At 35.2% G+C, this 26,669-nt stretch overlaps 3 protein-coding genes across 3 annotated transcripts; 2 read left to right on the top strand and 1 right to left on the bottom strand.

Moving 5' to 3' along the window:
* Positions 1 to 720: 720 nt before the first annotated feature.
* Positions 721 to 10,725, top strand: slc2a11b (solute carrier family 2 member 11b). Its single transcript, XM_042723123.1, has 12 exons — positions 721 to 989; positions 1,402 to 1,500; positions 2,140 to 2,300; positions 2,436 to 2,560; positions 3,577 to 3,706; positions 3,905 to 4,053; positions 5,544 to 5,731; positions 8,184 to 8,294; positions 8,627 to 8,728; positions 8,825 to 8,900; positions 9,648 to 9,775; positions 10,013 to 10,725. Exons 1-12 carry the CDS (start codon positions 912 to 914, stop codon positions 10,199 to 10,201), a joined length of 1,536 nt encoding a protein of 511 aa, XP_042579057.1. The 5' UTR covers positions 721 to 911; the 3' UTR covers positions 10,202 to 10,725.
* Positions 10,726 to 11,166: 441 nt separating this feature from the next.
* Positions 11,167 to 13,099, top strand: gstt2 (glutathione S-transferase theta 2). The gene is made up of 5 exons (XM_019067359.2): positions 11,167 to 11,516; positions 11,712 to 11,799; positions 11,962 to 12,112; positions 12,206 to 12,379; positions 12,525 to 13,099. Exons 1-5 carry the CDS (start codon positions 11,393 to 11,395, stop codon positions 12,669 to 12,671), a joined length of 684 nt encoding a protein of 227 aa, XP_018922904.1. The 5' UTR covers positions 11,167 to 11,392; the 3' UTR covers positions 12,672 to 13,099.
* A 2,475-nt stretch (positions 13,100 to 15,574) lies between these two features.
* chek2 (checkpoint kinase 2) lies at positions 15,575 to 26,414 on the bottom strand. Its single transcript, XM_042723122.1, has 15 exons — positions 26,280 to 26,414; positions 24,796 to 25,068; positions 24,078 to 24,202; positions 23,690 to 23,828; positions 23,409 to 23,499; positions 23,104 to 23,200; positions 21,055 to 21,108; positions 20,916 to 20,980; positions 20,535 to 20,634; positions 18,551 to 18,637; positions 18,187 to 18,350; positions 16,408 to 16,523; positions 16,193 to 16,278; positions 15,982 to 16,035; positions 15,575 to 15,786 (listed from the first exon to the last, which is right to left on the bottom strand). Exons 2-15 carry the CDS (start codon positions 25,058 to 25,060, stop codon positions 15,718 to 15,720), a joined length of 1,512 nt encoding a protein of 503 aa, XP_042579056.1. The 5' UTR covers positions 25,061 to 25,068; positions 26,280 to 26,414; the 3' UTR covers positions 15,575 to 15,717.
* Positions 26,415 to 26,669: the final 255 nt, after the last annotated feature.

Genomic DNA, 26,669 nt, shown 5'->3' with positions numbered 1-26,669 from the left:
ATACTTTAGACTTTTTTATTTTTATTTATTTTTATATAAAATGATGATACTGGTGTGGTCAGACACTTCCAAACTGGTCGAGTTCCCTATGAATCAGAAAGAGGCTTATGGGCTCTGCAGGTCACTTGACTGAAACAGCAACAATGTGCTCTTTGTGATCAAAGGCCAACCAACACAACGTCTGATATAGTTGAATAAATATTTCTACTCACAAAGAACAGCCAATTAGCATTAAGTATTTCATTAGCCATCATTATAAATAACTGTTAGAGGACAATTCAACCGTAATCTTATATGCACAATTCTGAATTTGTGCCTAAAGTAATTGTAAAGTAGTGTTCAACTGGAGCTTATGATTACATTAATGACTGCACACAGACCTACCACCCTTCAAAGTTAATCTTTGTAGTGAGACCTAGAAAGCATGATGGAATAACTCAGTTCTTTATCCCTCTGAACTTTAAATGCTCTAAATGAATGAACTTAAAATGAATGGCCAAGAAGAGTCTCCGACTTTGAAAAGAAAGGTAAGCTTTCATTTGACTTTTGAATTTACAGTCCATAACAGAGGCTCTCCATAGCATTATCCACAGGACTGAACGTGGAAAAGCAATTGACATGCATGTGTTAAAAGACAAAAATATCCTAAAGACACCCTACAGAGCTTCTCAGTGGCTCTAAAGGGAATTGCATCATGAATTAACTCTTTGAACCCATGCAGTTTTCACTGCTCATGCTATGAACAACAGATTGTATTTCTGCTGGTATATCTGTTATGCACCTTATCTAGAGGACTAAGAGCAGTTCTGTCCTAGGATGAGTTCACATTTCAGAGACAGTCTGAATCCGTGATTAAGAGGTGTTTGGAATATTAAGTAAAATTGTTCAAATATTTTCAGCGGGTTATAAAAATGGGCAAAGACAGTGGAGAGCTTAAGGAATATCAACCTTTACTTAAAGACTTCAAAGAACCAGCTCAACAAATAAAGGTAGGATAAAATATATATATCTATTTTTAATTAAATATATTTTTAAAAATACTATTAATTATTATCACTGTTACCAAATTATTTAATTGTGTTTTATTATTATTTTTTAAATACATTATATTTATTACTAGTAGGTTATAATGTACTATTCAGCATAGCAATAATAATGAACAGTGATGGATAGGACATGAAGTTGACTGTAATATTCATGTTCTATTTTCGAAGTAATTTTTTTGGCAGATTTATTGTACTTTATGTTTGCATGTACTGTATATTACATATTTTCTCAACTCAAAGTGTTGTTACCCTCACTTTAATACTCCTCGCTTAGATCCTCTAAATATAAGCAGTTAACGATGAGCTGAAATCAGAATCTCTTTTGAACATGCCTCTTGTACTCTGTTAACTGCAGGTTCCCAGTAAGTCTCTTCTTCTGGCTGTCTGGGCAGCTGGGATCGGTGGAACGTTTCAATGTGGGTACAATACCTCTATCATAAACGCACCTACCAAGGTAAGAACTGTGTGCATTAATGAGTTTACATCTACAGGAACATGCATTAGTCACATGGAGTTCAGTACAGCATGCATGTGTGTGATGTATGAGTTGTTATTGCAGTAGCTCACCAGACTAAAAGTCACATGAAATTTGTAGTTAATATATCACATGGATTTGGATTTTGGTTCCTTGCACATTTTTGATTTTTGAATGTGACAAATAGTGCATTTTAACTACTGTAAGAGGTATCACTAATACATTAAGACAATTGTTTTGTATCACAATTTGTCTGAAATGTTAAGTTTAAATAACACTTTAAAGTCTGTCAACAGATGCAAATAGATAAGACAAATACTAAATGTGTATTTTGGATGTTTTCTTTCCAGTAGTCAACATTATGCATGCAAAACTGACCAGTGCATGAAAAAACACACTGGTTTTGGCTCTAGTGTCTGTTTTGCCTAAATTGTTAACCCAGGTATACCTTGTTTCTCAATCTTCAAGCTTTTTCTTAGATTAGTAGCTGACTGTGGGATATAATAGAAGATCATTTGTGTCTCAGTGTTCTATTTGTGTTATTATTCATCAAGTTAAAGCACCCTTTCCTTTAATGCCAGGCAGTATTTATTCTCTTTACTCACGTGTTCCTCTCAGGCTGCACAGAGCTTCATTAATCAGACATGGACTGAGCGCTACAACACTGAAATCTCCAGCCAGGTGCTCACACTCCTCTGGTCCACCATAGTGTCCATATTCACTCTCGGTGGACTTGTGGGAGCGTCTGTGGGGGGAACTCTGGCCATTAGATTTGGAAGGTGAATTCCAGCCAAAAATATTGTACAGAACATATTTGAATGAAGTGGGCAAATGTGCAAGACATATCAAATGTGAAGGTTTTAGGGATGTTACAGCCCTGTTTAAATGAATTTCTAATCCTTTTTTTTTTTCAGGAAAGGGACACTACTGTTCAACAACACCTTTGCTCTGTTGGCTGCTTTCTTCATGGGCTTGAGTTATCCCTCCAGCACTTTTGAGCTTTTAATTGTTGGACGCTTCCTGACGGGGGTAAATGCAGGTATCTCAAGTTTTGAAGCACATAAAGTAGTAATGGTTGATCAGTTTTGTATTAGTATTTAATAAACATTGCAGAAATATTCAAAAGTTTTTTTTGTAAGAAATTAGTTCATTTTATTCAGCAAGAATGCTTTAAAGTGATCAAAAAAACTTTCTACTCACTATTCTATTCAAAGAATCCTGAAGAAGAATCCACAGTTAAAAAAAAAACTATCTTGAACATTAATAATAATGTATAATAAGAAATGTTTCTTGAGCAGCAAGTTAGCATATTCAATATGATATATTAGAATGATTTCTGAAGGATCATGTGACTGAAGACTGGAGTAATTCAGCTTTGCATCACAGGAGAAATACATTAAAATAGAAGACAGCTATTTTAAATTGTAATACTATTTCACAATATTACTGTTTTACTGTATTTTAACCAAATAAAGGTTATAAAAGTTATAAAGAAATGACCAACCCCAAACTTTTGAATGGTGGTGATATTAAACATAATACAGCTAGGTATAAAACTACTTTTGAGGCATAAAAAGGAATAAAAATAAGGTCAATATATATAAACATCTAAAACAAAGGTACAAAAAGCACATATATTTAAACTAATAATTTACCATGCTCACAAATACAGATTTTGTTTAATTTGTTACATTTTTTCTTGCTTCACTCTGTTAAACCTTAAAATATTTTTTTAAAATATAATGTATTATTATTATTATTATTATTATTATTTGGATAATCAGTGAAGAAAATAAAAAATCCCACAAAAGTGAAAAAACCTGCACCTGAAACAAATAAATGTAAAGTAGTTTCATGGTAGTTACTGCATTTTTGAATTTCTGTAATGGATAGAATTAGTTGATGCCTTTATGATAAATGGCATGTGCTTTTCCTCAATTGTGTGTATCTGCTAAATCTGAGCAAACATAAATGAGAAGCCTTCTGAATTAAGTAACAAAACATTATGAGTGTATGTTTGTGGTCCCATAACTGACATCTTATTTAAAATAACAGGTATCGCAATATGTGTGCAGCCCATGTATATTGGTGAGATCGCACCTAGAGCTCTGCGTGGTGCCATGGCGATGGGAACTTCCATTTTCATCACCGGAGGGATCCTAACAGGACAAGTGATTGGCCTCAAGTAAGAAAAAAAGGCAGTTATTCTCCATATAAAGTATATGAGAAGGGACAAAACTTGTTCAAGCTCAACACAGTGAAAAGCATGTAGAATAAAATAAATTCCTCTTATGGCATGTCTGATGACATTTATAAAGATGTCAGTAAAGATGTTAAGACTTACTGTATGTTTTGTGTGTTTGTGTTTGTGTGTGTGTGTTAGTGAGTTGTTAGGTAAGGAGGAGTACTGGCCCATCCTCTTGTCCACCGTCTGTATTCCAGCCATAATGCAGCTGCTGACTCTTCCCTGGTTCCCCGAAAGTCCTCGCTACCTGCTCATCGACCGCGGAGATGACGTCGCCTGCAAAAAGGGTACAGGATGGTTTTATGACTATGTTGCACAATATTGTTTAAAAAAATTATTTTTTAATGTAAGGCTAGTGGGATGTGGTTGGATAATACACATTTTTAAAGGTAATGATAAAGCTTAGAGTTTGACTGTCCTGAATCATATTTGTCTCTCTGCTGTCCTTTAAATTTAATATTATTTTATTTATTTATTTATTAATTTAATTTAATTTAATTTAATTTAATTTAATTTAATTTAATTTAATTTAATTTAATTTAATTTATTTTGGATTGCTGAGGTCAGTTAAAATACACTATCGTTCAAACATTTGGGGTTAGCAAGAAATTTGAATGTTTTAGTCTCATATGCTCACCATGGCTCCATTTATTTGATCAAAATTACATTGTAAAATATTATGACAATTTAAAATAACTGTTTTGTACTTGAATTTATCTTAAAATGTAATGTATTCCCGTGACACAAAGCTGAATTTTCAGCATCATTACTCCAGTCTTCAGTATCACATGATCCTTCAGAAATCATTCTGATATGATGATTTGCAGCTCATTTCTTCTTATTATTAATGTTAAAGACAGTTTTGTGGAAACTGTAATACAATTTTTTTTTTTTTTCAGGATTTCCTGAATAGAAGAGTGAATACAAAGCTTAAAAAAAACAGCATTGATGTCTTACTACAATCTATGTTAAAAATACGTATATTTAATATTTTGTGAAACATGAAGTTCAAAAGAACAGCAGCATCTATAATAATTTTTTTGAAATTTATTTTTTTGTAATTATATTTATATAAGATATGCAATTTTTTGTAACAGTATATATGTCTTTCCTGTCTGTGTTTAATTTTTTAATTGTTTGTTTGTTCTGTTAAAAAAATATACATTTATTTGAAAGAAAATCTTACTAATTAATTACACAAACTAAATCAAGTTGGAAACATACAAATTTATGCATTAAGGCTATTTTAATTTTACTGTTAAAGTTAAGTGATGAATATATAATAGTCTACGGAAAACAGCAGATTGAAATATCAACTGTCCATGTGAAATTTCTGCACATTTTCTACAAACTTTTCCAATATGCCTTATGTGATAATTCAGAAATTGAAAAAAAAAGTTTTATATTTTAATAAATAAATCGATGAAGATAAAATAATCAACAACCCAACAAACCTCCATGAAAATTATAGGCACAAAAGTTCATTGTTTCCTGCTTGATTTTCTGGCAAGTATAAGGTCACGAGTCACATTTAAACTCATGATTCCATTGAAAGAAAGATGGTGTTGTCATCTCAGCTGTATATAACCACAAAATCAGAATGTTTAAAGCCTGAAGCTTAAAATCTCATTGAAATGATCACACCTGACTGATGTCATGATGTGAGCACCCTGTAGGGAGCTAAATCCAACACACTGAGCCGTAACTAGCAACAGAAGTGAGGAGAAGAGAATCTCGTGAGTAAAGGAATGTTATGCCCTTTGCCACTTTTTTCCAGCTCTAATGTGGTTCCATGGCCCGGATAAGTACCACGGAGAAAAGGAGGACATAGAGAGAGAGAGGGTCAGCGCGGGTGGTATTAAACCCAAAAAGCCCTGGGAGCTTTTTACAGACACTAGTCTTCGCTGGCAGCTCCTGACCCTCGTCGTGATCCACATGTCCCAGCAACTCAATGGCATTAATGCGGTGTGTATCTCACCCAGATAGCAGGAAACAACAACATCACATCAGTGGCTTGGATTAACCTTGACTGCTGATGAGTGCACTATTAAAACCAAAAAACACCCCCTCCCTTCAAAATGGCATGTGATCAGCGTGCTGTGGTTTAAATCCTGATCTTTTCACAGAGCAAATTATTATTAGAAAACAAAACAAAACAAAACATGTAATTGTTCAGATTTTAGCTTTGAGGCTGTGACATTTACTTGAGCTCCTATAAAGGGCATGAAAGTGATTTTGCACTCATGCTTAAAAGCTTTTATATAGTGCCATGTGAGATACAATAGTACATTAGAACTGCAAAGCTAGTGGTGAACCATGTTAAGTATAGGAGCAAACATTATTTAGATACTTTAGTAACAAACAGACAATGAATGTAATTGCATTAAATAAAACATCAAACCATTAGATAGGCCAAACGTACATTTCTGAAAAATGTTTGTTGTAATTTGTTGATTAAATTAAATTCAAACTTTAGTTTATATCAAAGATTAATTCTCACACAGTATGATTAACCTGTTCCCAACTTGGCTGATTTTCCATATATTTAAATATATTACGCATATTTTCTTCGTAGATATACTGGGAACGTTTAACTTTCTATTCGATGTAACTTTATCCTCCATATTGTTCACTACAAGGTTTACCAGTGTCAACTACATCGCCCATTCTTGCGTCATCAAAGTTACATACATTTTAGGTTCTAAACTGTAACTAAAGGCACAATATGTAATTTTTCACCACTAGAGGGCAGGTATTCAAAATAAACAAATACCAAGTAGCGTAGTTTGATGACTCCCTGACTGAGTGTGGAATTTTGGGAGTTGTCGTCTTCATCCCCACAGCTGATGCAATCCGACGGGACTCGGCCAGAAATCATGTTCATGGGTGAGCTAATGATTTATTAACGTAGTAGAATGAAGTAGGGTGAGGGTGAAAACTGTTGAAGCACAACGAGGCCGTTGAACGAGCATGACACACGGCTCGAAAGCAGCAGATCTTTTATTATGCCACAGTTGACCGCTTCCGCTCTATCTGCGGCTCACCCACGCCCGCCACCATCCGCAGCTTATCCACGATTGATATGGCAAGCCCAATGAACATTAATATGTCTAGTCCAACGAACATTAATGTGGCAAGCCTGCCAGCCCCAAAGCGCCCTCCAGTGCCTGCTACTCATAAATGCCTTTCAAAATTAGCTCCAGTTTCGACTGAGGCCCCACAGTTTGCTTCAGTGTTGGCCCAGACCACGCCTTTTCCTCCCAATCCAAAAGAGGAAACTAGGGGTGAGGAGAAGGGTGTCAGCCAAGGCCTCAGAGTTCGCTCCAGTGTTGGCACAGCCCCCGATCCCCAGTCAAGCCCAGGATGGCCTCCTGTTCCCAAGTTAAGCCCAGGATGGGCTCCTAATCCCCAGTTCAGACCAGGAGGGGCTCTTGTTCCCGAATATAGCCCACAGAGGGCTCCCGATCCCGAGTTCAGCCCAGGAGGGGCTCCTGTTCCCGAGTTAAGCCCCGGATGGGCTCCTGTTCCCGTGTATAGCCCACGGAGGGCTCCTGATTTCCCAGTTTAGCCCAGGGAGGGCCCCAGATCCCCAGTTCCACCCAGGAAGGGAAACTGATCTCCAGTTAGCTCCAGTGTCAGCCCCAGTGTTGGCCCCAGCTCCAGAGCTCGCTCATGTGCCCGCTCCTCCAGAGCGCCCTCAAGTGTCTGCTCCATCAAGATGCCACTGTTTTAGTGGTTTTTGGATATTTTAATAAAAACATCGTACATATTGTGCCTTTAAGGGTATTCATGCAATTTTTTTTTTTTTTGCCAAAGATATTACACCGAAATGTCACTAATGTGACTGCACCTAAGAAAAGGTTTTAAAACGTTGTGTTTGCAATTCTTTTTGCTAATAAGTGACTAATTCTGAAAACTTTTTTTTTTGTCACTGTTATTTGTTAGCCTACTATCTATAGCCAGTAGCTATTGAAATAAAGACAGAAATAAATATATATTTATTTATAAAAAATTTTGGTTTGACATGGTACCCTACAGTTTTGCAAAGAGAACCATTTGGTCCAATGATGGAAAAGAGTCTTTGTGTTAAGTTTTATTGACACTGTGCAAATTCTACACAAATTTCAGATCTAATGTACACCAATGCCAATATATGAACAATTCATTTGCAAAAACAGATAACTATTTATCATTTAACAATTTTCAAAAATCATGTTTTTTTTTTTTTCATTGTGCATTCCAATGAATCTCAATCCAACTGCAGTTGAGTTATTTTGATTAGGTAAAAAATAACAACAAAAAAATACAGCTAACTAACACAATAAAACACAAAAACATGATTTTTGAAAATTAAAAAAATCTGAGTTATCTGTTTTTGCAAATAAACTCTTCATATGTATGTCTCTTCCCCCCTTAGATTTATTTCTATGCAGACTATGTGTTCACCCAGGCTGGGATTCCAGCTGCCAAGATTCCGTACGCTACAGTGGGAACTGGAGCTTGTGAGTGCATCACCGCACTGACATGTGTAAGTCTGGAATTGTCAATAAACCTGCACAAAATCGTTTATCTCAGAATGCATGATACAGAGCATAGAAATAAAGCAAACATTATAACGTAGGTCAATGCAATAATTGGTGGGCTTTTGGTATTGTAGATCAGGCATGGGCAAACTCAGTCCTGGAGAGCAACATTATGTCAATGCCTGTTGATGATAAAGAATCATGTCCCACTTGGCTAAATCACACCCAGTTTTTGAAAGGTCAAAAAGTATCATTATTCAGCTTCAGTCAGTTCACAGTTGATTATTCAGCTTCAGTCAGTTCACAGTTGATTCAAACTGATGTCTGTGTGTTTCAGGGTCTTCTGATCGAATCTCTGGGAAGAAGAGCTCTGATTATAGGTGGATACTTTCTCATGAGCGTGTGCTGTGTCTGTTTCACCATCGCCCTCACTTTTCAGGTCTAGTGAAACATGGTCTACAGTTTGTGATATTAATTTTCAAACTTTTGAATGCATGCAGATTTATTGATGTTTGTTTGGTGTTTCTGCTCACAGGAGTCCAGTCCTTGGGTTCCTTACCTTAGTATGATGTGTGTTTTTGCCTTCATTCTCAGTTTTGGCCTTGGACCAGGTGAATGAATGAGTAAAAAAAAGAAGAAAGCAAAGAAGGAAGATTACAGTGCATGAATGTTTTAACATTAAAAGAATAGATCACTCAAAAATGAAAATAGGTTGAAAATGTGCTCACGCTCAAGCCAGCCAAGATGAGTTTGTTTCTTCATCAGAACAGATTTGGAGAAATTTAGCATTACATCACTTGCACACCAGTGGATCCTCTGCAGTGAATGGGTGCCATCAGAATGAGAGTCCAAACAGCTTATAAAAACATCACAATAATCCACACCACTCCAGTCCATCAATTAACATCTTGTGAAGCAAAAAGCTGCACATTTGTAATAAACAAAATAAAATAATAAAAACATTTTTAACTTGTAAAATGTAATAAGTCTTTATCCAAAATATTGCTTTTTCCAGTGAAAACGTCACATGAATCAGGAGAGAAATATTCACAGATCAAGCAGTTTAATCAATTAAAATTCCTTAATGATAGATTTGTTTCTTAAAAAACAAGCAGTTGTGGATTAGGTTTTTTTTTTCAGTTGTTTGGACTCTCATTCTGACGGCACCCATTCACTGCAGATGGTGCACTGGTGAGCAAGTGATGTAATGTTACATTTCTCCAAATCTGTTTTGATGAAGAAACACATTTTTGGGTGAACTATTCCTTTGATAAAAACTCATCTCTATCCACATTATTGTTATATTGGTACACACTGGTAAAGTTTGATCAGTAATATCAATGTGCTTTGTGCTGTAGGTGGTGTGACAAACATTTTAACAACAGAGCTGTTTACCCAAACCAATCGGCCTGCTGCATACATGATCGGTGGATCTATCAACTGGATCGCTTTCTTCTTCATTGGCATGATCTTTCCCTTTATTGTGGTATATGAGCCACTTCCTTCCCTTTTATTGAGATATGGTTACTCATTTTTTTATTATTTAGAATTTCACAAAGCAGTTGTATTTCTCCAAGATACAGGATTTTATTTACCATGCAGATTCTGTAAAAACATTCCAATGATGATATTTGTTAATTACTTTTTGATGAGAGTTATTAAAAACAAAGTGGAATTTAAATGTTTTGTTTTTAACAAACTTCTCTTTCTCAATTTCTCTCAGAATGGACTAAAGCAGTACTGCTTCCTTGTTTTCCTCGTTGTCTGTTGCTTGGTGGCCACTTACATCTTCTTTGTGGTCCCTGAGACCAAGAACAAGACCTTTCTGGAGATTCAGAGTGAGTTTCAGTCTAGAAAGAAGCTCATTGCTGCCAATGGTACCGAGGGCCCTCTACTGTCCACACCGATGTAAAACACACGGTACATTTACAAAAGGGCTTTATTATGTCTGTGTACTTATGTATGAATGTGCTAAAAATACCTGGAAATGTAAATCCAGAAAATATCTATAATGTCTCATTTATGACACAGACACTGAACTACATCATGTGCCTTCAAAATGAATACTGCCTTTTACATCAAGGAAAGTCACATGATGGCAGGGACTTTCAATAGCCTAGTATTACATCTTGGATGTGTTTATACAAATGAATATGGCTAAAACTACTATGCAGAAATACTACAAAGTACTATTTTGTATCAGTGTACTTAGGCTATATGAAACTGGTTTCTGTAATTACTTTTTTTTATCTTTAATTCTGTAAAATGGATCCATATTATAATCTTAAGCAAGAAAGATCTCATGAAATCATACAATTAATCATACTTGAATTTATTTTAATGTCAGTAACAGTTCTGGCAATAAAGGAAATGTTTGCAGAACACAATTGTTTGTATCTTTCACACACAGTCAGGTATTTTTTTATTCTTAACATTCTCAAAGTTTGCAGATACTTTACAAGTACTAATCCAGTGCGTGAATCAAGCTTGAATTCACTTCGTTTTAAAGTCAACAAACATTTTGAGAAAATTATGACAATAAACATTTTTTTTCACAGTGTATAATGTTAGTTTTTCACAGTTCTTTTCACAGCATCTTTATTCTTAATATCCTTAACATATCTGAAAAGTTTCTCTCTCTCTCTCTCTCTATATATATATAATAACGATTCATTTACGTTCCACAGTGTCATTATTCAGACGTAAATTATTACGCAGTACTATCATTCAAGGGGCAGCTGAAGTCACGTGCAACACGTTTTCACATGGTATGTGTTGTTTTTCTCAACGCTGATACGTATCGACCAATCACTGATGTTTTTTTTTTTTCAAATATATCGTCTAATAGAGATTACAGAAACGCAATACCTATTGTTTTCCAGTTATAAATCATTGAAAATCATATATTTAAAGTAACATTTTATCTAGTGTTCACGTGCCTCAGGACAAACATTTTTTTTTCGTGTTTCGCGCTTGTGAGCCACTATCCGCCCGCTGCAGGAAGAAACCTTTGTGACAGCTTGTGATTGGACTGTCACTGTCCACCAGTGACACTTGTCAAAGCAGAAATACAAGTAGTTTCTGTCTACTGTTACCGTTGACTATGGCTGGCAGACAGGCGGTGAAAGCGTACTTGGATCTCTTGTCGCAGCCATGCAGGGCTGTACTAATATTCCTTAAACACAACAAAATACCACATACGGTGGAGCTCGTTGCGTTACGAAAAGGTGAGCAACGTTGTTGTGAGTGTGTTGTTCAGATGAGGCAGTGCAGTGTGTACATGTAAAGTCCAAAGACTGTACAAAGGTTACATAGCCCTAGCTGTCTGTATTTATTTCAGAACGTTGTATGCTTTTAATTATTTTAACATCTTACTTGCATTAACCTTCACAACTTGAATGCCCTTGAACATGAAACTGTAGGGCAGCATAAAACACCTGAGTTCTCCAAACTCAACCCCATGCAAAAAGTGCCAGTGCTGGACGACAATGGATTCGTGCTTACTGAGAGGTATGGAAAGATTGTAGCTGTAAAAAAAAAGAGGAAACCTTTGGTTAAAAGAGCATTTGGAAGACTGTCATTTTAAAAACTAAAATTATTATTGCTATTAGTAGTATTTTAATATGTGTTATTTGAATTGTTCTTTCTATTTTTTACCATCCTCTGTGACAGTGATGCCATATTGAAGTATCTGGCGACAACCTACAACGTCCCTGATCACTGGTACCCCAAACTGTCAGAGAAGAGAGCCCGAGTGGATGAGTACACGGCCTGGCATCATGTGAACACACGTATGCATGCTGCCACAGTCTTCCTGCAAGAGGTAGGGATTGATATGTGGCTAGTTGACATGACATTTCAAGCAGTGACATTATTCTTCATCGATTACCATTTTTAAAAATGTTTTCCTGTACAGGTTATATTTCCAAATATGGGACAGCCAACAAATCCTGCAAAGTTTAAAAAAGCGCTGACAGACCTGGATGGCACACTAGACATGCTGGAAAACATGTTTTTGAAGAGAAAGCCCTTCCTGTGTGGTGATGACATCTCATTGGCTGACCTTTTAGCAGTATGTGAGCTCATGCAGGTAAGAACTTAGAGCTGCTAAACATGCTGTGAAGTTTATTGCATTTAGAGGCCATTATGCATCATTTATTAGGACGAAACTGAATATTTATGCACAATTCTGCATGTAAAAATATAAATAGAACTCATTTGATTGTCTCTTTCAGCCCATGTGCAGCGGGAGGGACGTTCTGAAGGACAGACCCAAACTGCAGAGCTGGAGGAGTCGAGTCCAGTCAGCGCTCTCTGACTCCTTTGATGAAGCTCACTCTGTTGTCTATCAAATAAGGCAGAAGTTCACAGCTAAACTGTGAAAAATCAACTCTCTATACAGAGCAGTTAATTGTAGAAGATTATATCACTAATCACACATTTAATATGATTAACACGGCATTTGTCTAACATGTTTGATTAATATATGGTTTCAAAAGAGGCATATATCCATATATGCATATTAATAAGAGGCATACGTTTAATGAACTTTTTGTGCACATAGTTTGTGCCTTTTCAAATATCTACATAACATGGTAGTGTGGTTTCTAAATGAAGAAAACTGTGATTATTCAAATATAACTAAAAATATAAAAACATTTTATTGTTGACAGGAACTGGTAAAAGAATACTACAAGTGTGTGAACGTCGAGACCCAGGTTTGCTCTTGAATGATGCTTTTCCTTCTCACTCTTGTGCCTTACCTTTCTGTGATGGAAGTGTCCAATTAAAGTGGTCTCAGTTAATAATATGCGGTTTAATGTTGCATGTCACATTCACACAACACAAACATACTTCTTTTTTTTTTAAATTTAGACAATGGGTCTTATTCACTAATAATTAAGTAAATTATTCGTATTTATATGCACGTTCGAACTTCTAACAAACATTTTACTCCTAATTTACAACAGGTCTGTATGCACATTTGTTCTTAACTCGTGCTAATGTTAGTGAATTTGGAGTATTCTAAACGAGCGGAGGCATGCAGTCATTTGCATAAAACACGCCCAGACCATCTCCATATAAGGACATTTTGCACATTTACTTTAAAGATTTTAATATGGGGGTAGAATTGTTGCCTGATTCCAAAGAAATAGATTGTGATCCACAAATAAATGTAAAGAGATTAACAAAAAATAAACATATTGACAAATACATAATTCTTCACAAACATGAATTAAATTCACAAAAAAATTAAGAGATTAAAAAAAAAAAAAAACTAACAAATATCTCACTAAATATCGTTTTATGTCACAAACAACTTTGACTGGCATTAATTTGTGAATCGCGTGCTGCACATTTGTAGATCGGTCACTGTGTATTTCATTTATATCGTTCTGTGTGCATTTGTGGATTTCTGTGTGCAGTTACCAGATTGTGCTACCAAAAATAGTGTTTTAAGGGTAAGTTTAGGATAAGGGTAGGTATGGACGGGAAGGTTTGGTGAAGGGGTAGGGATGGACATTAAAAATGCCTCAAACCACATGAATAAGATGCTGGTAGCACAGTCTTGTAGGTAGAATTTTCGCTATAGATTTGTGCTACCTATATTTTTAACGAGAGGTAGCACAATCTGAGCAGGTAGCAAAAATCGTCAGAACACCAGCCCATCCAACAGGCGGTCGCTTAGGGAGGAGGGCCCCGCGGCTGCGAGGTTGTCTATTAAATTTCAAGGTGTGTTTAACTTGAAGGTGCAGACAGATCAGTGTTTGACATCGAAGTCCCGCGAGAGCTATATACTAATGGACAGCTCTGCATGCTTTCCTATCCTATTGCAGTACTTTGATGTCAAACACTTCTAGATCTGCAGCTCCCCTTGTCGATTAGCATTGCATTCTAACCTTTCCTGCTCACACAGTAAAATCTCCAGTGTTAAAATCCTAGTGTTAAGGACTTTTGCATTTACATTTTTCAGACGATTTTATCTAAAGCGACCTACAAATGAGGACAATGGAAGCAATCAAAATAGAGTAAAGCTCTTTTAAAGTAAAAAGTAAAAGTTGTGGTGTTGAATTTTAAAGGATTAGTTCACCCAAAAATTAAAATTAGCCCATTGTAATAACATAGGTGTATTTGACTTTCCTCTTTCAGACGAATCCTGTTGGAGTTGCATTAAAAATTTTCCTTGCTCCTCCAAGCTTTACATTGGCACTGGGGTGGTGTTTCTTTTCAACAATCCAAAAGTAGTCAAAGCCCATCCCATTCATAATAAAACGTGCCTCACACGGCTCTGGGAGGTGAATAAAGGCCTCCTGCAGCGAATCAATGCATTTTTATAAGAAAAAAAACAAAACAAAAAACATTATAAACACTTTTTTCTCACTTCCCCAAACTGTCGTATGCGGAAGACACTGACACAAAACCAGAGCTTAGAAGAATATTTCAGCCAAAAATAATGTTTAATCTGTTTTTCTAGCTACACACAAATCCATTGTCGTTCAACATGGGCACTTTTTGCATGGGGTTGAGTTTGGTGAACTCAGGTGTTTTCTGCTGCTCTACATTCAATTTCAAGAGCATTAAAGTTGTAAAGTTTAAAAAATGAAATGAAGTTTGAATTCATAAAGATTTCTGACAGTAAATATTAACACACTGTATAGAGTGTAACTTTTGTAAAGGTTTGGATTCAAATCATCTGGACTTTTCATAACTCTTATAAGTGTGTAACAGACTCAAAAAAACTAGACATTCTAAAATACTTAACGTGAAAAATGCATTTTTTCTTGAAAACAAATATTCTTAATTTGTCTGTCTACTGCTAAGATAACGCACCATGATCAGGGTTCTTACACCTTTTCCAAAGTTGAATTCAAGCATTTTCAAGGTTTTCCAGCTCTTTACAACTGAGGTAAATTGCAAGTTTACATACACATTCATGATAAATCGGATATTGTGCTATTAAAAGTGTGATAGCATTGTACAGAAGGGTGACAAATTAAAGGAAAACATTTTTCATGTTTTAAACTGTAAAATTCAGTAATATTTATTATGAAAGCAATGCAATTACAATTTAAAGAAGTTTTAAGCACTGTATCCAAAATTCAAGCACTTTTCAAACCTCGAAAACGCCACATTAAAATTGAAGTACTTAAAAGGATTTTCAACACCCATACGATCCCTGCCTAATCCAAGTGGAAAGAAAATATTTTTGCATTTTGCTAGAATTGTCTGCTAAACGAATAAACAAGATTTTTGATAAGTTAAAAGTAATAAACATAGAGGAGTAGAAAATTTAAGATTTTATTTTGGACACAGGAAATGGTAGAAATACATATTTACAAAGCCAGTACAGTGTTAGAGGTTCAGGATGAATTGGTCGCAGAAAAGAGTTTTTAAAAGGCCACCAGGAAACAAGTAAGTGTGTGCAAGTCAAGGCCCAGGTTTCCTCTTGGATGGCGGCTCACCCGCTGCCGCTTCTGCCTCTTCTGCCTTACGTTTCTGTGATGAATATTAAAACCACATTTAGTTTTTAATGACAAATGTATCAATGTGCATCTAGTCAATGTTGTAATACATTTTGAAAGCGAATATTTGAATTCCTAGGCTTAAGCTCTGTAATAGAAAACAATTATAACTATTGTAAAAAATTCTGAAAATTCCTGAATAAAGAATAAACGTTTTTTGTTGTTGTACCTTGGATATTTCACACTGCATCAGTTGGTCTGCAGTGTTTCTCATCTTGTCATCCTGTTACACAAACATAATATTTTAAATTTGCAGAATGCTGTTTTTTATTTTACTTAAAGCGATCCAATTTCAAACACTATTAAAAGGTTGACAACTATCAACACTGGCTGAATAATGCTCAATCATATTTGTTTAGTTAGGGTTTTTCAGCACACACGTCCAACCACGGATGTGTCAGCGCCTCTTCCACGCTCAGACGCTTTTCAGGATCCACAACCAGGAGCTTCCTGATCAAATCTTTGGCTGAAAGACAAAGTGAATATATAACTTACACTGTATGCTTTTAAGTTGAAATATCTCTGACAATAAAAAAACGATATTATGTACATGCTATTAAACTATCCAACTGTCAATGGAGAGCAAAGACATTACCTTCATTTGAGACCTTCTTCCACTGAGATTGGATGAAGCGGTAGTGGCCACCAATGATCTGTTCACGCACTGACATGGTGGGGCACTCCGAGTTAAATGGAGGATAACCACCCAAACTATGACAATACAGATACACACACAGCTTTAGGAAAAAATGTCATACATTCATTAAAGCTCAGTTTGCATGAGTTTCGATTACGGGCTCAAAATGTACCCAGGGTATATACAGGAATCATGGAGTTAAATTTAATACCTTTTAAGACCTTTTTTAAGACTCTTTTCATACATTTTAAGACCTCATCGCCACTCCAAGTTTTAACCGGTTACATCGGCGACACTTTACCTTACATTTACTATAAAAGATGTATTTGTAACATCAGCTCTTATTACTCTCTGCAAACCATAGATATTTTGTGGAACACTTCTCATGACAAACATCTGACTGATCAGACAGTTTACCTGTGATTATGGAGTGCTTGATTTGATAGTGTCAGTACTGCACCTGATCAAGTCTGAATGATCATGGAAGGTAAAATAATAATCACAACTATTACATCCTTTTAATTGTGCATCCCAAGCCCATGTCAGTATAATAAAAATAAATAAATAAATAAATAAAATAAAAAAAACACCCCAAAGTAGCGCATTTATAATGTCCCAAATATAAAAATGTCATTTCCATCCCTAAAATACATATTTTACAGTCACTGTTATGCACATTTATCATAAACACAGCTCAAATGCTTTCTACTAGTGTGGCCCAAAACATTTAGCACAGTTTTATTACAGGTACAATGCAAAATGTTTCAGTGCAAGCATTTCAACCAAATGTAATTAATGCAATCTTTCAAACCTTTAACCCACTGGGGAAAATCAACCCATTGCAACAGTTTAAAAGCAGCCCAATTTCGTGAAAAAAACAAATGAACAAAAAAACCCTGCATCCAACACGAGTTGCAGAAGTCAGATTGGCTGATCACGGGTCAAAAGTAAGGAGAAATGACTGACAAGATGTTGGAGGATTTGCTCCTCAACAGATAGCGAGTTCATTGACAAATATAGATGTACTCACTTACAGTGCGCGCGCGATCGCCAAATCGAAAGTGAGCTTGCAGCGCTTATTTTAAAGGGATTTAAATACCCCAAAGATTGATAGCAGCGCCCTGATCCTCGAAAATTAAATACAATGTTAGAATGTTGGCGGGAGCAGATTCAAATATCACGGGAGCGGATGGGAGCATGCGGTAATGATAGCGCGGGGCTTGTTGATACCGCTCTCGCTGAATTTCTGACCACGCAGCAGCAGCGCAGTCAGTCAGTGATGACGTCAAATCTTGCGGGAGTCCATAAATAAACTACACAGAACCCCACTATTCGGGACAAATATACATAGTGAAAAGATTATACAAAATTGAATACCTTGGAAAATGGCATTTAAGACTTTTTAATACTTTTTAAGGGCCTTAATTTTCTCTAAATTGATTTATCAACTTTTAATACTTTTTAAGACCCCGCGGACACCCTGGTACCCATCTTTCAGAGTTTCGACATGTTTTGACCAATGAATTGACTTTTCACTTTTCCAGTCATTTATGAATACTATAAATGTATTTTCAGTAGCACTCTACAATAAGGTCTCATTTGTGAATATTAATTAATGCAGAATTAACAATGACCAATATATTAATACCAATATATTTTGCAAGAATTTGCAAATGCTAAAGTAATGCTGGATCCCACCGATTCATATTTACTCATTCCACTTTAATCTCCACTAACCAGATGAAGAGCAGGACCCCCAGGCTCCAATAATCGACTGCTTTTGTATATCCTACAGTCGCAGCGTGTGTGAACACCTCCGGGGCGAGATATGTGGGCGTCCCGCAGAGCGTCTTCATCAGGGAGGATTCCTCCAAAATCTTGGACTGATTAAAATCCGTAATCTACAAAGCATTGAGAATTTGCATGTGTGGGGAAAGCAGGTTATCTCAGGTTCAGGATTATTTCTGTGCATCCTGTTTCAACTACAAAGATAGAGGCTTGGCTGGATCTCTGAACTTTGGAACTGTGACAATTAAAGGAGAACGATGTCAGAATCTGAAGCTAAAGCTTTGTCAGTTTCAAAACTCTCAGGCAAACACACCTTAATCAAACAGATGTCGTCATGTGAAGCTAGCAGCACATTCTCAGGCTTGAGATCTCGATGAATAATCCCGTTATTGTGGAGATACTGGAGAGAATAAAACAGAACATTTTTGAAAATCTTTCTTTGCATTTCACCTCTGCTATACTGTAGCTTGTCTTCTAGTCTAGCTTTCTAATAAACCTGGCATTATACACTGTAGGAATATTGTTGGCTCTATGACAAATTACTTCTGCACTTCTATTGTAAGTTGTTTTGAATAGAAGCATCTGCTAAATGCATTCTGTCTTGAAGAGTGCTTTTCCTTTAAGAGCACACTTGCGTGAGATTCTACACACAATTAATGGGCATAAAAATGAGTTGATTGTTTTTTGAAAAAAGTACAACAACCTTCATTAAAGGGATACTCCACCCCAAAATGAAAATGTAGTCATTAATCACTTACCCCCATGTCGTTCCAAACCCGTAAAAGCTTCGTTCATCTTCGGAACACAATTTAAGATATTTTGGATGAAAACCAGGAGGCCTGTGACTGTCCCATAGACTGCCAAATAAATAACAGTGTCAAGGTCCATAAAAGGTATGAAAGTGGTCAGAATACTCCATCTGCCATCAGACGTGCAATCTGGGTTATATGAAGTGATGGGAACACTTTGTAAGCGAAGAAAACAAAAATAAAGACTTTATTCAATTCCTTTGTCAACAGTTTTCTCTCTGTCTCTCCACAAGGATGCGCTGTTTCTAACTGTATTTAGCTTTGATTTGAAAGAAAACAGCGCATCCTTGTGGCACGGATGATACAGAAGCACATACACAGCATACGGTGATATGGAGAGACACAGAGGAAACTGCTGAAAGAGGAATTGTTGAATAAAGTCGTTATTTTTGTTTTCTACACTTACAAAAAGTGTTCCCGTCACTTCATATAACCCAGATTGCACGTCTGATGGCAGATGGAGTATTCTGACGATGACTTTCATACCTTTTCTGGACCTTGACACTGCTATTTACTTGGCAGTCTATGGGACAGTCACAGGCCTCCCGGTTTTCATCCAAAATATCTTAAATTTTGTTCCGAAGACAAACAAATCTTTTATGGGTTTGGAACGACATGGGGGTAAGTGATTAATGACAAAAAAATTCATTTTGGGGTGGAGTATCCCTTAAATGTAGTTTTGAAATGGGACATTTTTAGTAGTGGCTTTTAAAATGATTAATCATTATCATTTATCATATTGTGATATTACCATTACCAACTACAATTTTTTGTTTTTAGAGCATTCCCTTTCTAAACCAAATAGTATCGTTTTATAATAATGATATTTATAGGTTATCAGCCACAACATAAAATAAAATAAAAATCAACAACAACAAAAAATTAAAAATAAATAAATAATCAACTTTCTAGTAACCATTAAACATACTCAATAAAAAGTTCAAAAGTTTGGGGTCAGTAATGTTTTTTATATTATATCTATATATCTAAATTTATATATTTTTTAATCAGTAAGGATGCATTAAATTGATCAGAAGTCACAGTAAAGATATTTTCATTCAACTTTTTCCAACATTGATAATAATCAGAAATGTTTCCTGACCCTTAAATCAGCATATTAGAATGATTTCTAAAGGATCATATGACACTGAAGACTGGAGCTTTGCTGAATTTATTCAAGGAATAAATAACATTTTAAAATGTTTTCAAACAGAAAACATTTCTTTTAAATTGTAATATTTCACAATATTCCTATTTTTTATTGTATTTACTCAAATAAATGCAGAATACGAGACTTAAACTTTTGAACGGTAGTTGCCATTTCAACATGGCACTACAAAGCTGTCTTTCTCCATTCTAAATGGTCAGTTGACTGATTTGAAGGGTTTGACACTCTATGGGTAAGCAGTGCAGGTTCATGCTTGTACTCATTTAAAAAAACACATTAAGAGGAAGACGTCATCTGAAGCATCTCTCATAAAGACGTACCTCCACAGCCCTGAGCATTTGATAAAAGTAGAGTTTGCCGATATTTTCCTCCAGCTGTTTCTTGGCCTTGATCCTGCCAAACAGCTCTCCTCCTTCAACACTATTAACAGCACAGAGAAAATGAAATAATTCATCAAAAAACATGTTTAAAACATTTGTAAAAAAAAAAAAAAAAAAAAAAAAAAAAAAAAAAAATGAAAATTGTGTAGAACAGGTAAGAATATGCGATGTGTTTCCTTGTCTAGCAACTCATGCCAACTTTTCTTTAAAGGATCTAAACATACGAATACAGATAGAAATGAACTGTCCGCTAGTAAATTCGGCCTGCAAGTTCATGTTGCTAACTACAGTATTCTCCAACAAAACACTACAGGAACTTACTACTCCAAAACAATGTAGTAAGAATCTTCCGTCTGGTAGAAATCTTCTGTCTTGATCAGGCAGGGCTGCAGGGAAGAGAAAAACGATGAGATGTTTTATCTATAGCTCTATAGTATTTAAAGACTCATTCATGACTTACATGATCAATTTTCTTTAAAATTTCAATTTCTCGTTCTGCATTTCGTGTGGCCGTCTGTGGAACACAAACACAAAATGAATCAGGTAGGTATGAGAAATTTTAAACATTAGCGTGTACGAACAAAACCCTAAAGCATCATACGTCTTTTTTTTTAATGGATACACATCACCTAATAGTAATTCCCATGAAACAGGTTTCTCACAACACCAACATTTTCTAAATTGAAAACAACCATTTAGATCTTTAGTATCACAGCAAAAATAAATGATTACCTTCAAATTAGGGTTGTGCTTATAGATGATAGTATCGCTTATCGACAATACTCAAGAGATTAGTCAGATTATTATCAGGCTAGTAAAACTATCTAATTAATATTAGTGTTTATTTATTCCATTATATTTCTTTTTCCACTTTTTTTTTTTTTTTTACAGTGTTGGTGTAAAAACCAATCACACGTGATTATGTTGAGCTTATGAATGCAACAGCCAATCAGAGGCGTTCAGATGAGTCATCGCTGAAACAGTGGAGTTTTGTTGTTCAGTGTGCGGACTTAATTCAGCCTTTGCAAATTCTCTCATCATAATAACAAAGGGCAGATGTATAAGAGATATATTCATCATACAGTGCAGATAGCTTCAATGATTGTAATGAGAATGTTTTTTTAAGAGCATATACTCGCGCTAGAAAGTTAATGTTCTTTGGAAATGTAAATGTTCTTTGCTCATGTTCTGTAGCAGCTTTTTGAATAACTGATGAAATGTAAGCATTATGATTAGTAACTTACAATGTTTCTATTTAATTTTTATCATGTTAAATACAAATTCAGTCATATTAAAAACATAAGGTTGCTTTTAGCTAGGGCTGGGACGATAAATCGATACAGAATTGATTCGTGGATCGATTCTGAGATTTTGGAATCGATTCTGAGCTTAGTTTTTAACAGCAGATGGCGCTCTAATCTAGATTTTTTCCGCACACTCAAATGCTTATGAAGAAAAGTGCTAAAGAGCGCTAGTGCATTCGGCTGAGTCATGTAATGTTAATTTCACCTCAGCTCAGAATGCTTTTATGACGCAGGATTGATGTAAACACAGCCCACTGTGAACACCCTTGTAATTCGCTTCAACCTTTTCGAATTTTACGAATGATTATTTTAGGTTCAATTGTGTGTAAGGATTTGGAAACAAGCAGAGTACGGTTGTTTCTAAAGCATGCAGTGCCTTCTGCTGTTCAAAACTAAGCTCAGAATCGACTCAAGAAAAAAATCGCAATGCATTCGGAAAATCTCAGAATCGACGTTGATTCATTTCTCGATTTGCGATGCATCGATTTGTTTCCCCAGCCCTACTTTTAGCTTTACGCTGGAGTTTGTTCACTTTCCAGCAATGAAACTAAATAAACAAATTAGCACAATAATATCGTGTATCGGCGATCTCACAGGCTGATGATAGGATGATATGAAAATTGAGCATATAGCCCAACAATGCTTCAAATAACTAGTATATGTATATATAACTTTTAATGTTTTCATGTGAAGCGATGTATACTACTTTTCAAAAGTTTGGTGTAAAATTGTATTCATCAGTGAGGACTGATTAAATTGATAAAAAAAAAAAATGTATCACAGTTTCCACAAAAGTATTAAAAAACTGTTTTCAAGAGCAGCATATCAGCATATTAGACTGATTTCTGAAGGCTCATGTGACACTGAAGACTGGAGTAACGATGCTGAAAATTCAGCTTTGATCAAAGGAATAAATTACATTTTAACATATCAAAATAGAAAGCAGTCATTTTAAATTGTAATACTATATTTCACAATATTACTGTTTATACTGTACTTTTGATCAAATAAATTGAGGCTTGGTGAGCATAGGGGACTTTTTGAATCTCAACTGGCTGATCTTTAATATCATTGCTAAATATCTTTTTGCACTGCTCAATATGGACTATAAGGCATTAAAGTATTATAAACAGTATGAAACGATGTGTATCATAAGCAGCACTATGCATATTTTATAATAATCTATACATACACCCAGTTCTTACCCCTATTGATGGGAAGTCGTGTTTGTTTATAGTTTTCAGAGCAACTTTTTTACAGGTTTTCTTTTCAATGGCAAGCTTAACATCACCACAGACGCCTCTGTCAGAAAACACAAACAGAGGTTTTTGGGCTAAGTACAATAAACTGCAAAAACAAATGTACACGATAATCAAATATAACAATATTGTGCAGGAAGCAGCTGATATTTGTCACTGTGGTCTGCTAGGACCATAAACGCATAATGAAGCTTAGAGTAACTCAGCAATGATATATTTTGAAGGTGTCTGAAAATGAGAAGTTCACTTACGTTCCAATCTTTCGTGCTATGTGATATTTTTTGCTGAACTCTAAAGGAAGGTTTGGCTGATCGTCCCCCATCTTATCGATGAACATAAAAACTGTGAAAAAAAAGAACCAATCAAATTTGATAATTATTGTCCTTTTAGACCTTGAAGCTTCTAGATACTAAAATATTCTTTCATTTGTATGCAAAAATAAGGTCACAGTGATCATTTTCAGGTGATTTATTGTATGAACTGTAGTTTATATTTAATAAACTCCTGAAAAAATGTCACCTAAATGACTAACCTTGATGTTTTTGTTCTGCAAGGGCAATAACAGAATTATTGCTAAGAAGTCTTTGATTCCCGTTTCCTATTTTCTCCTCGTCGTCGTCCACCCATGTGCCGTTACCACTGAGGTCCTCAACATAGACGAGATTCTCATCCTGAAACAGAAGTAAAAGTAAAATAGGCCATGTGTTGAGCTAGACCTGATGTAGAAATGTGCTTTTCACACTCAGCCATGATTAATGTGTTCAGAGATTGAAATTGTCTCATAACAGGGAGGTTATGGAGTTACTGTTCAATTATTTCTGTTTAAAATGAAATTAAAAGAAAATTTGTAAAAAGAAAACATTTGATGTTTTATTTGATAAAAACTAGTTTTACGAAGAGCTACTCAATGTTGGTCTTACCCTAAAAATCCTGAAGTGCTTCTTGCTATACGACTTGAAATGTGTTGACTGTTGTACAATGGGTTTTTTTAAAGAGTAATCGCATGCTTGGTCCCTTCCAAAGACATACTGGTTTTCAACGCAATCTGGAAAACATAAAAAAGCCATATTGTGTTCTGTTATTGTTAAATACACCTGTTAAATACTCTGTTTGTTGGTTGAAATAAAAATATTAGATGAAACCCTAAACTTACAAAACCTACATAAAAATGTTGACTACTTGTTGACTACTAACTGAAATAAAAGAAGTTTAAGCTGAAGAACTAAAAAAAAAAAAAAAATTAAAGCTAAATAGATTTAAAACAAAACTAATAAAAATGACAAAAGCACATAATATTATTTTATTCAGTGCATATCACACATTTTAATTGCATCTTTTTGCACTTAAATTTTTTATGTATATTACACACAACAATTTAAGTAAGAACTTACTTTTGGTCAAAAACCTCGTTGTTGCTCCAGTTTCTCTCATTAAGCATCTATTCTGACTAGCTTTCCATGTTTAAAACACTGCAATTATATTCGGTGGTATCAACTGACTATACATATTGTAAGAGGTCAGAAATGCGACCCATTTGGTTTGTTATTGATACCACTCCTGTTCAAAAACCCTTGGGAACTAGTTATAATGCTCTCACACTACTCACTTTCTTAAATCAAGGAAGTTAATACACTTAACTGAGCACACTCAATCCATGCACCAAGGGGATGACGCGGCCCCACACCTGAGGCTGGACTTCCTCCTCGTCTTCAGGGATAGACTGCAGTTCCTGGACCGGTACTGTATCTACAGAACTTAGAGTCCCTGAGCCTGAGGACGAGCCCTGGCTTGATGATGTTGGGGCGGACGAGGAGCTGGATCCAGGCTGTGATTGTGTTTGGGACTGGGTCTGGGATTGACTGTGGGATTGGGACTGACCACTGGGTCCAGGTTCCTCAGACATGACTTACACTGAAAAATTAACAAAATATCAACAATCAATAGTCAATAGCTGTATAAAGCCCGAAACTTAAGCTTCTTACAGCTCACATAATTTTGCACAGTATACACTATAATGATAAATGTTTCAAACAACAGTATGCATGTTACATTGTCAACATGTTGCATATGATTTCTTATAATTTTTGCATGGAAAAATGTATTTTAATTTTTGCCAATTAAATAGTTTCAAACCTGCTCACTACAGAAATCGTCACGATTTTTTTTTAAAGACTAGAATTATGCTTTTAAAATATTCCTGATTATTAAATATTCCTGATGACTGCATACAGTACATACTATGCTATTTTTAAAACTGTATGCAAGGATTTTTGCAGTGCTTCATGGCTTTGAAAGTATCATGTCATATTTTTTGTTTTATATTTATATTATATTTTACCTACGCTAATTCCATTTACCAGAGGACTTTTAATGCATCATCATAAGTTTTAATCGCATCTTTTTGCATGTCACATTGTTTTTTTTTTTTTTTTTTGTTGTATAATGTCTAGCATCTCATAGCTCCTATAATTTTGACCCTACTATTAAAAAAATAATGTAAATGGATCAAATGAATTAAATGGAAGACTAAATAAGAGAATATGAGTAAAACAAATTCACTCGTTTAAAAAACTATTTTTCATGGGCTTATTAAGAGCAAGAGATTAACCTTGGCATTCTTTATAAATCCACTTGAAAAACTTCTATTCATATTTAAAGTATAGTAAACAATTCTTAAATGATCTCATTAGATTCCAGGAGAAATGCCTGACACATAATTGACATATGTGCATAAATCATGTGCTTTGAAAGAAAATTAATTGCTTTTACATCATGTAACCTTTCCAAGTTCAGTTTCTGTTGGCATTTATGTCGGACTAATTTCATGCACCACCGACACCAATGCAATCAAATGAAACTTGATAAGAAAACAGACCGAATAACCAAATAGATTAGATAAGGCATGCATATTTTCTGCAGATAAAGGCACTTTGGTTACTTCTGCTGGATCAAATGTGCATTAATGTGTGAGAGCGCGTGCATACAGTAAAGCACAGCTTCACTTTTAACCATCGAGGAAACGGGTTGTTGCTTTTTTATCATCAGATATAATCATTGATAGAAATCCACATGTCCATCGGATCATCTAATGGTGCTTTTCAATATCATATCCTATTGCATACCTTAACCAAATGCTGTTTTTAAAAGTAGCAAACTTGCAGAAGTGGGTTATCAGGCCGCGTGAGCTGCTCGTCAAATCTGCCGGGAAAAACCGCTCGTTTCCAGCAATGAACTTCCCGTTACATATTCAGCCAATCAGAAGCCTAAGTAGGGGCTCATGGGAAATGTAGTTTATAAAACATTCCATCTTAATGAATTATATATGTAGATATGAACTATGTTTTTTTATGTTTTTAGTTATTTTAAGCATTATTATCATTATTATTACACTACAAACAGCATTTCTCAATATAGCAATTATTATTAAATGCTGTTAAAATTAAGAACATATACAAGTGTAGAAAATAGATAAAATTCAGGAAAATAAATGCAATAACTTCCGTTGTAAAAAA

This window comes from Cyprinus carpio, chromosome B5 (assembly GCF_018340385.1).
Source record: "Cyprinus carpio isolate SPL01 chromosome B5, ASM1834038v1, whole genome shotgun sequence".
In the NCBI taxonomy this organism is placed as follows: domain Eukaryota; kingdom Metazoa; phylum Chordata; class Actinopteri; order Cypriniformes; family Cyprinidae; genus Cyprinus; species Cyprinus carpio.
This window is presented reverse-complemented; position numbering and strand designations above follow the sequence as displayed.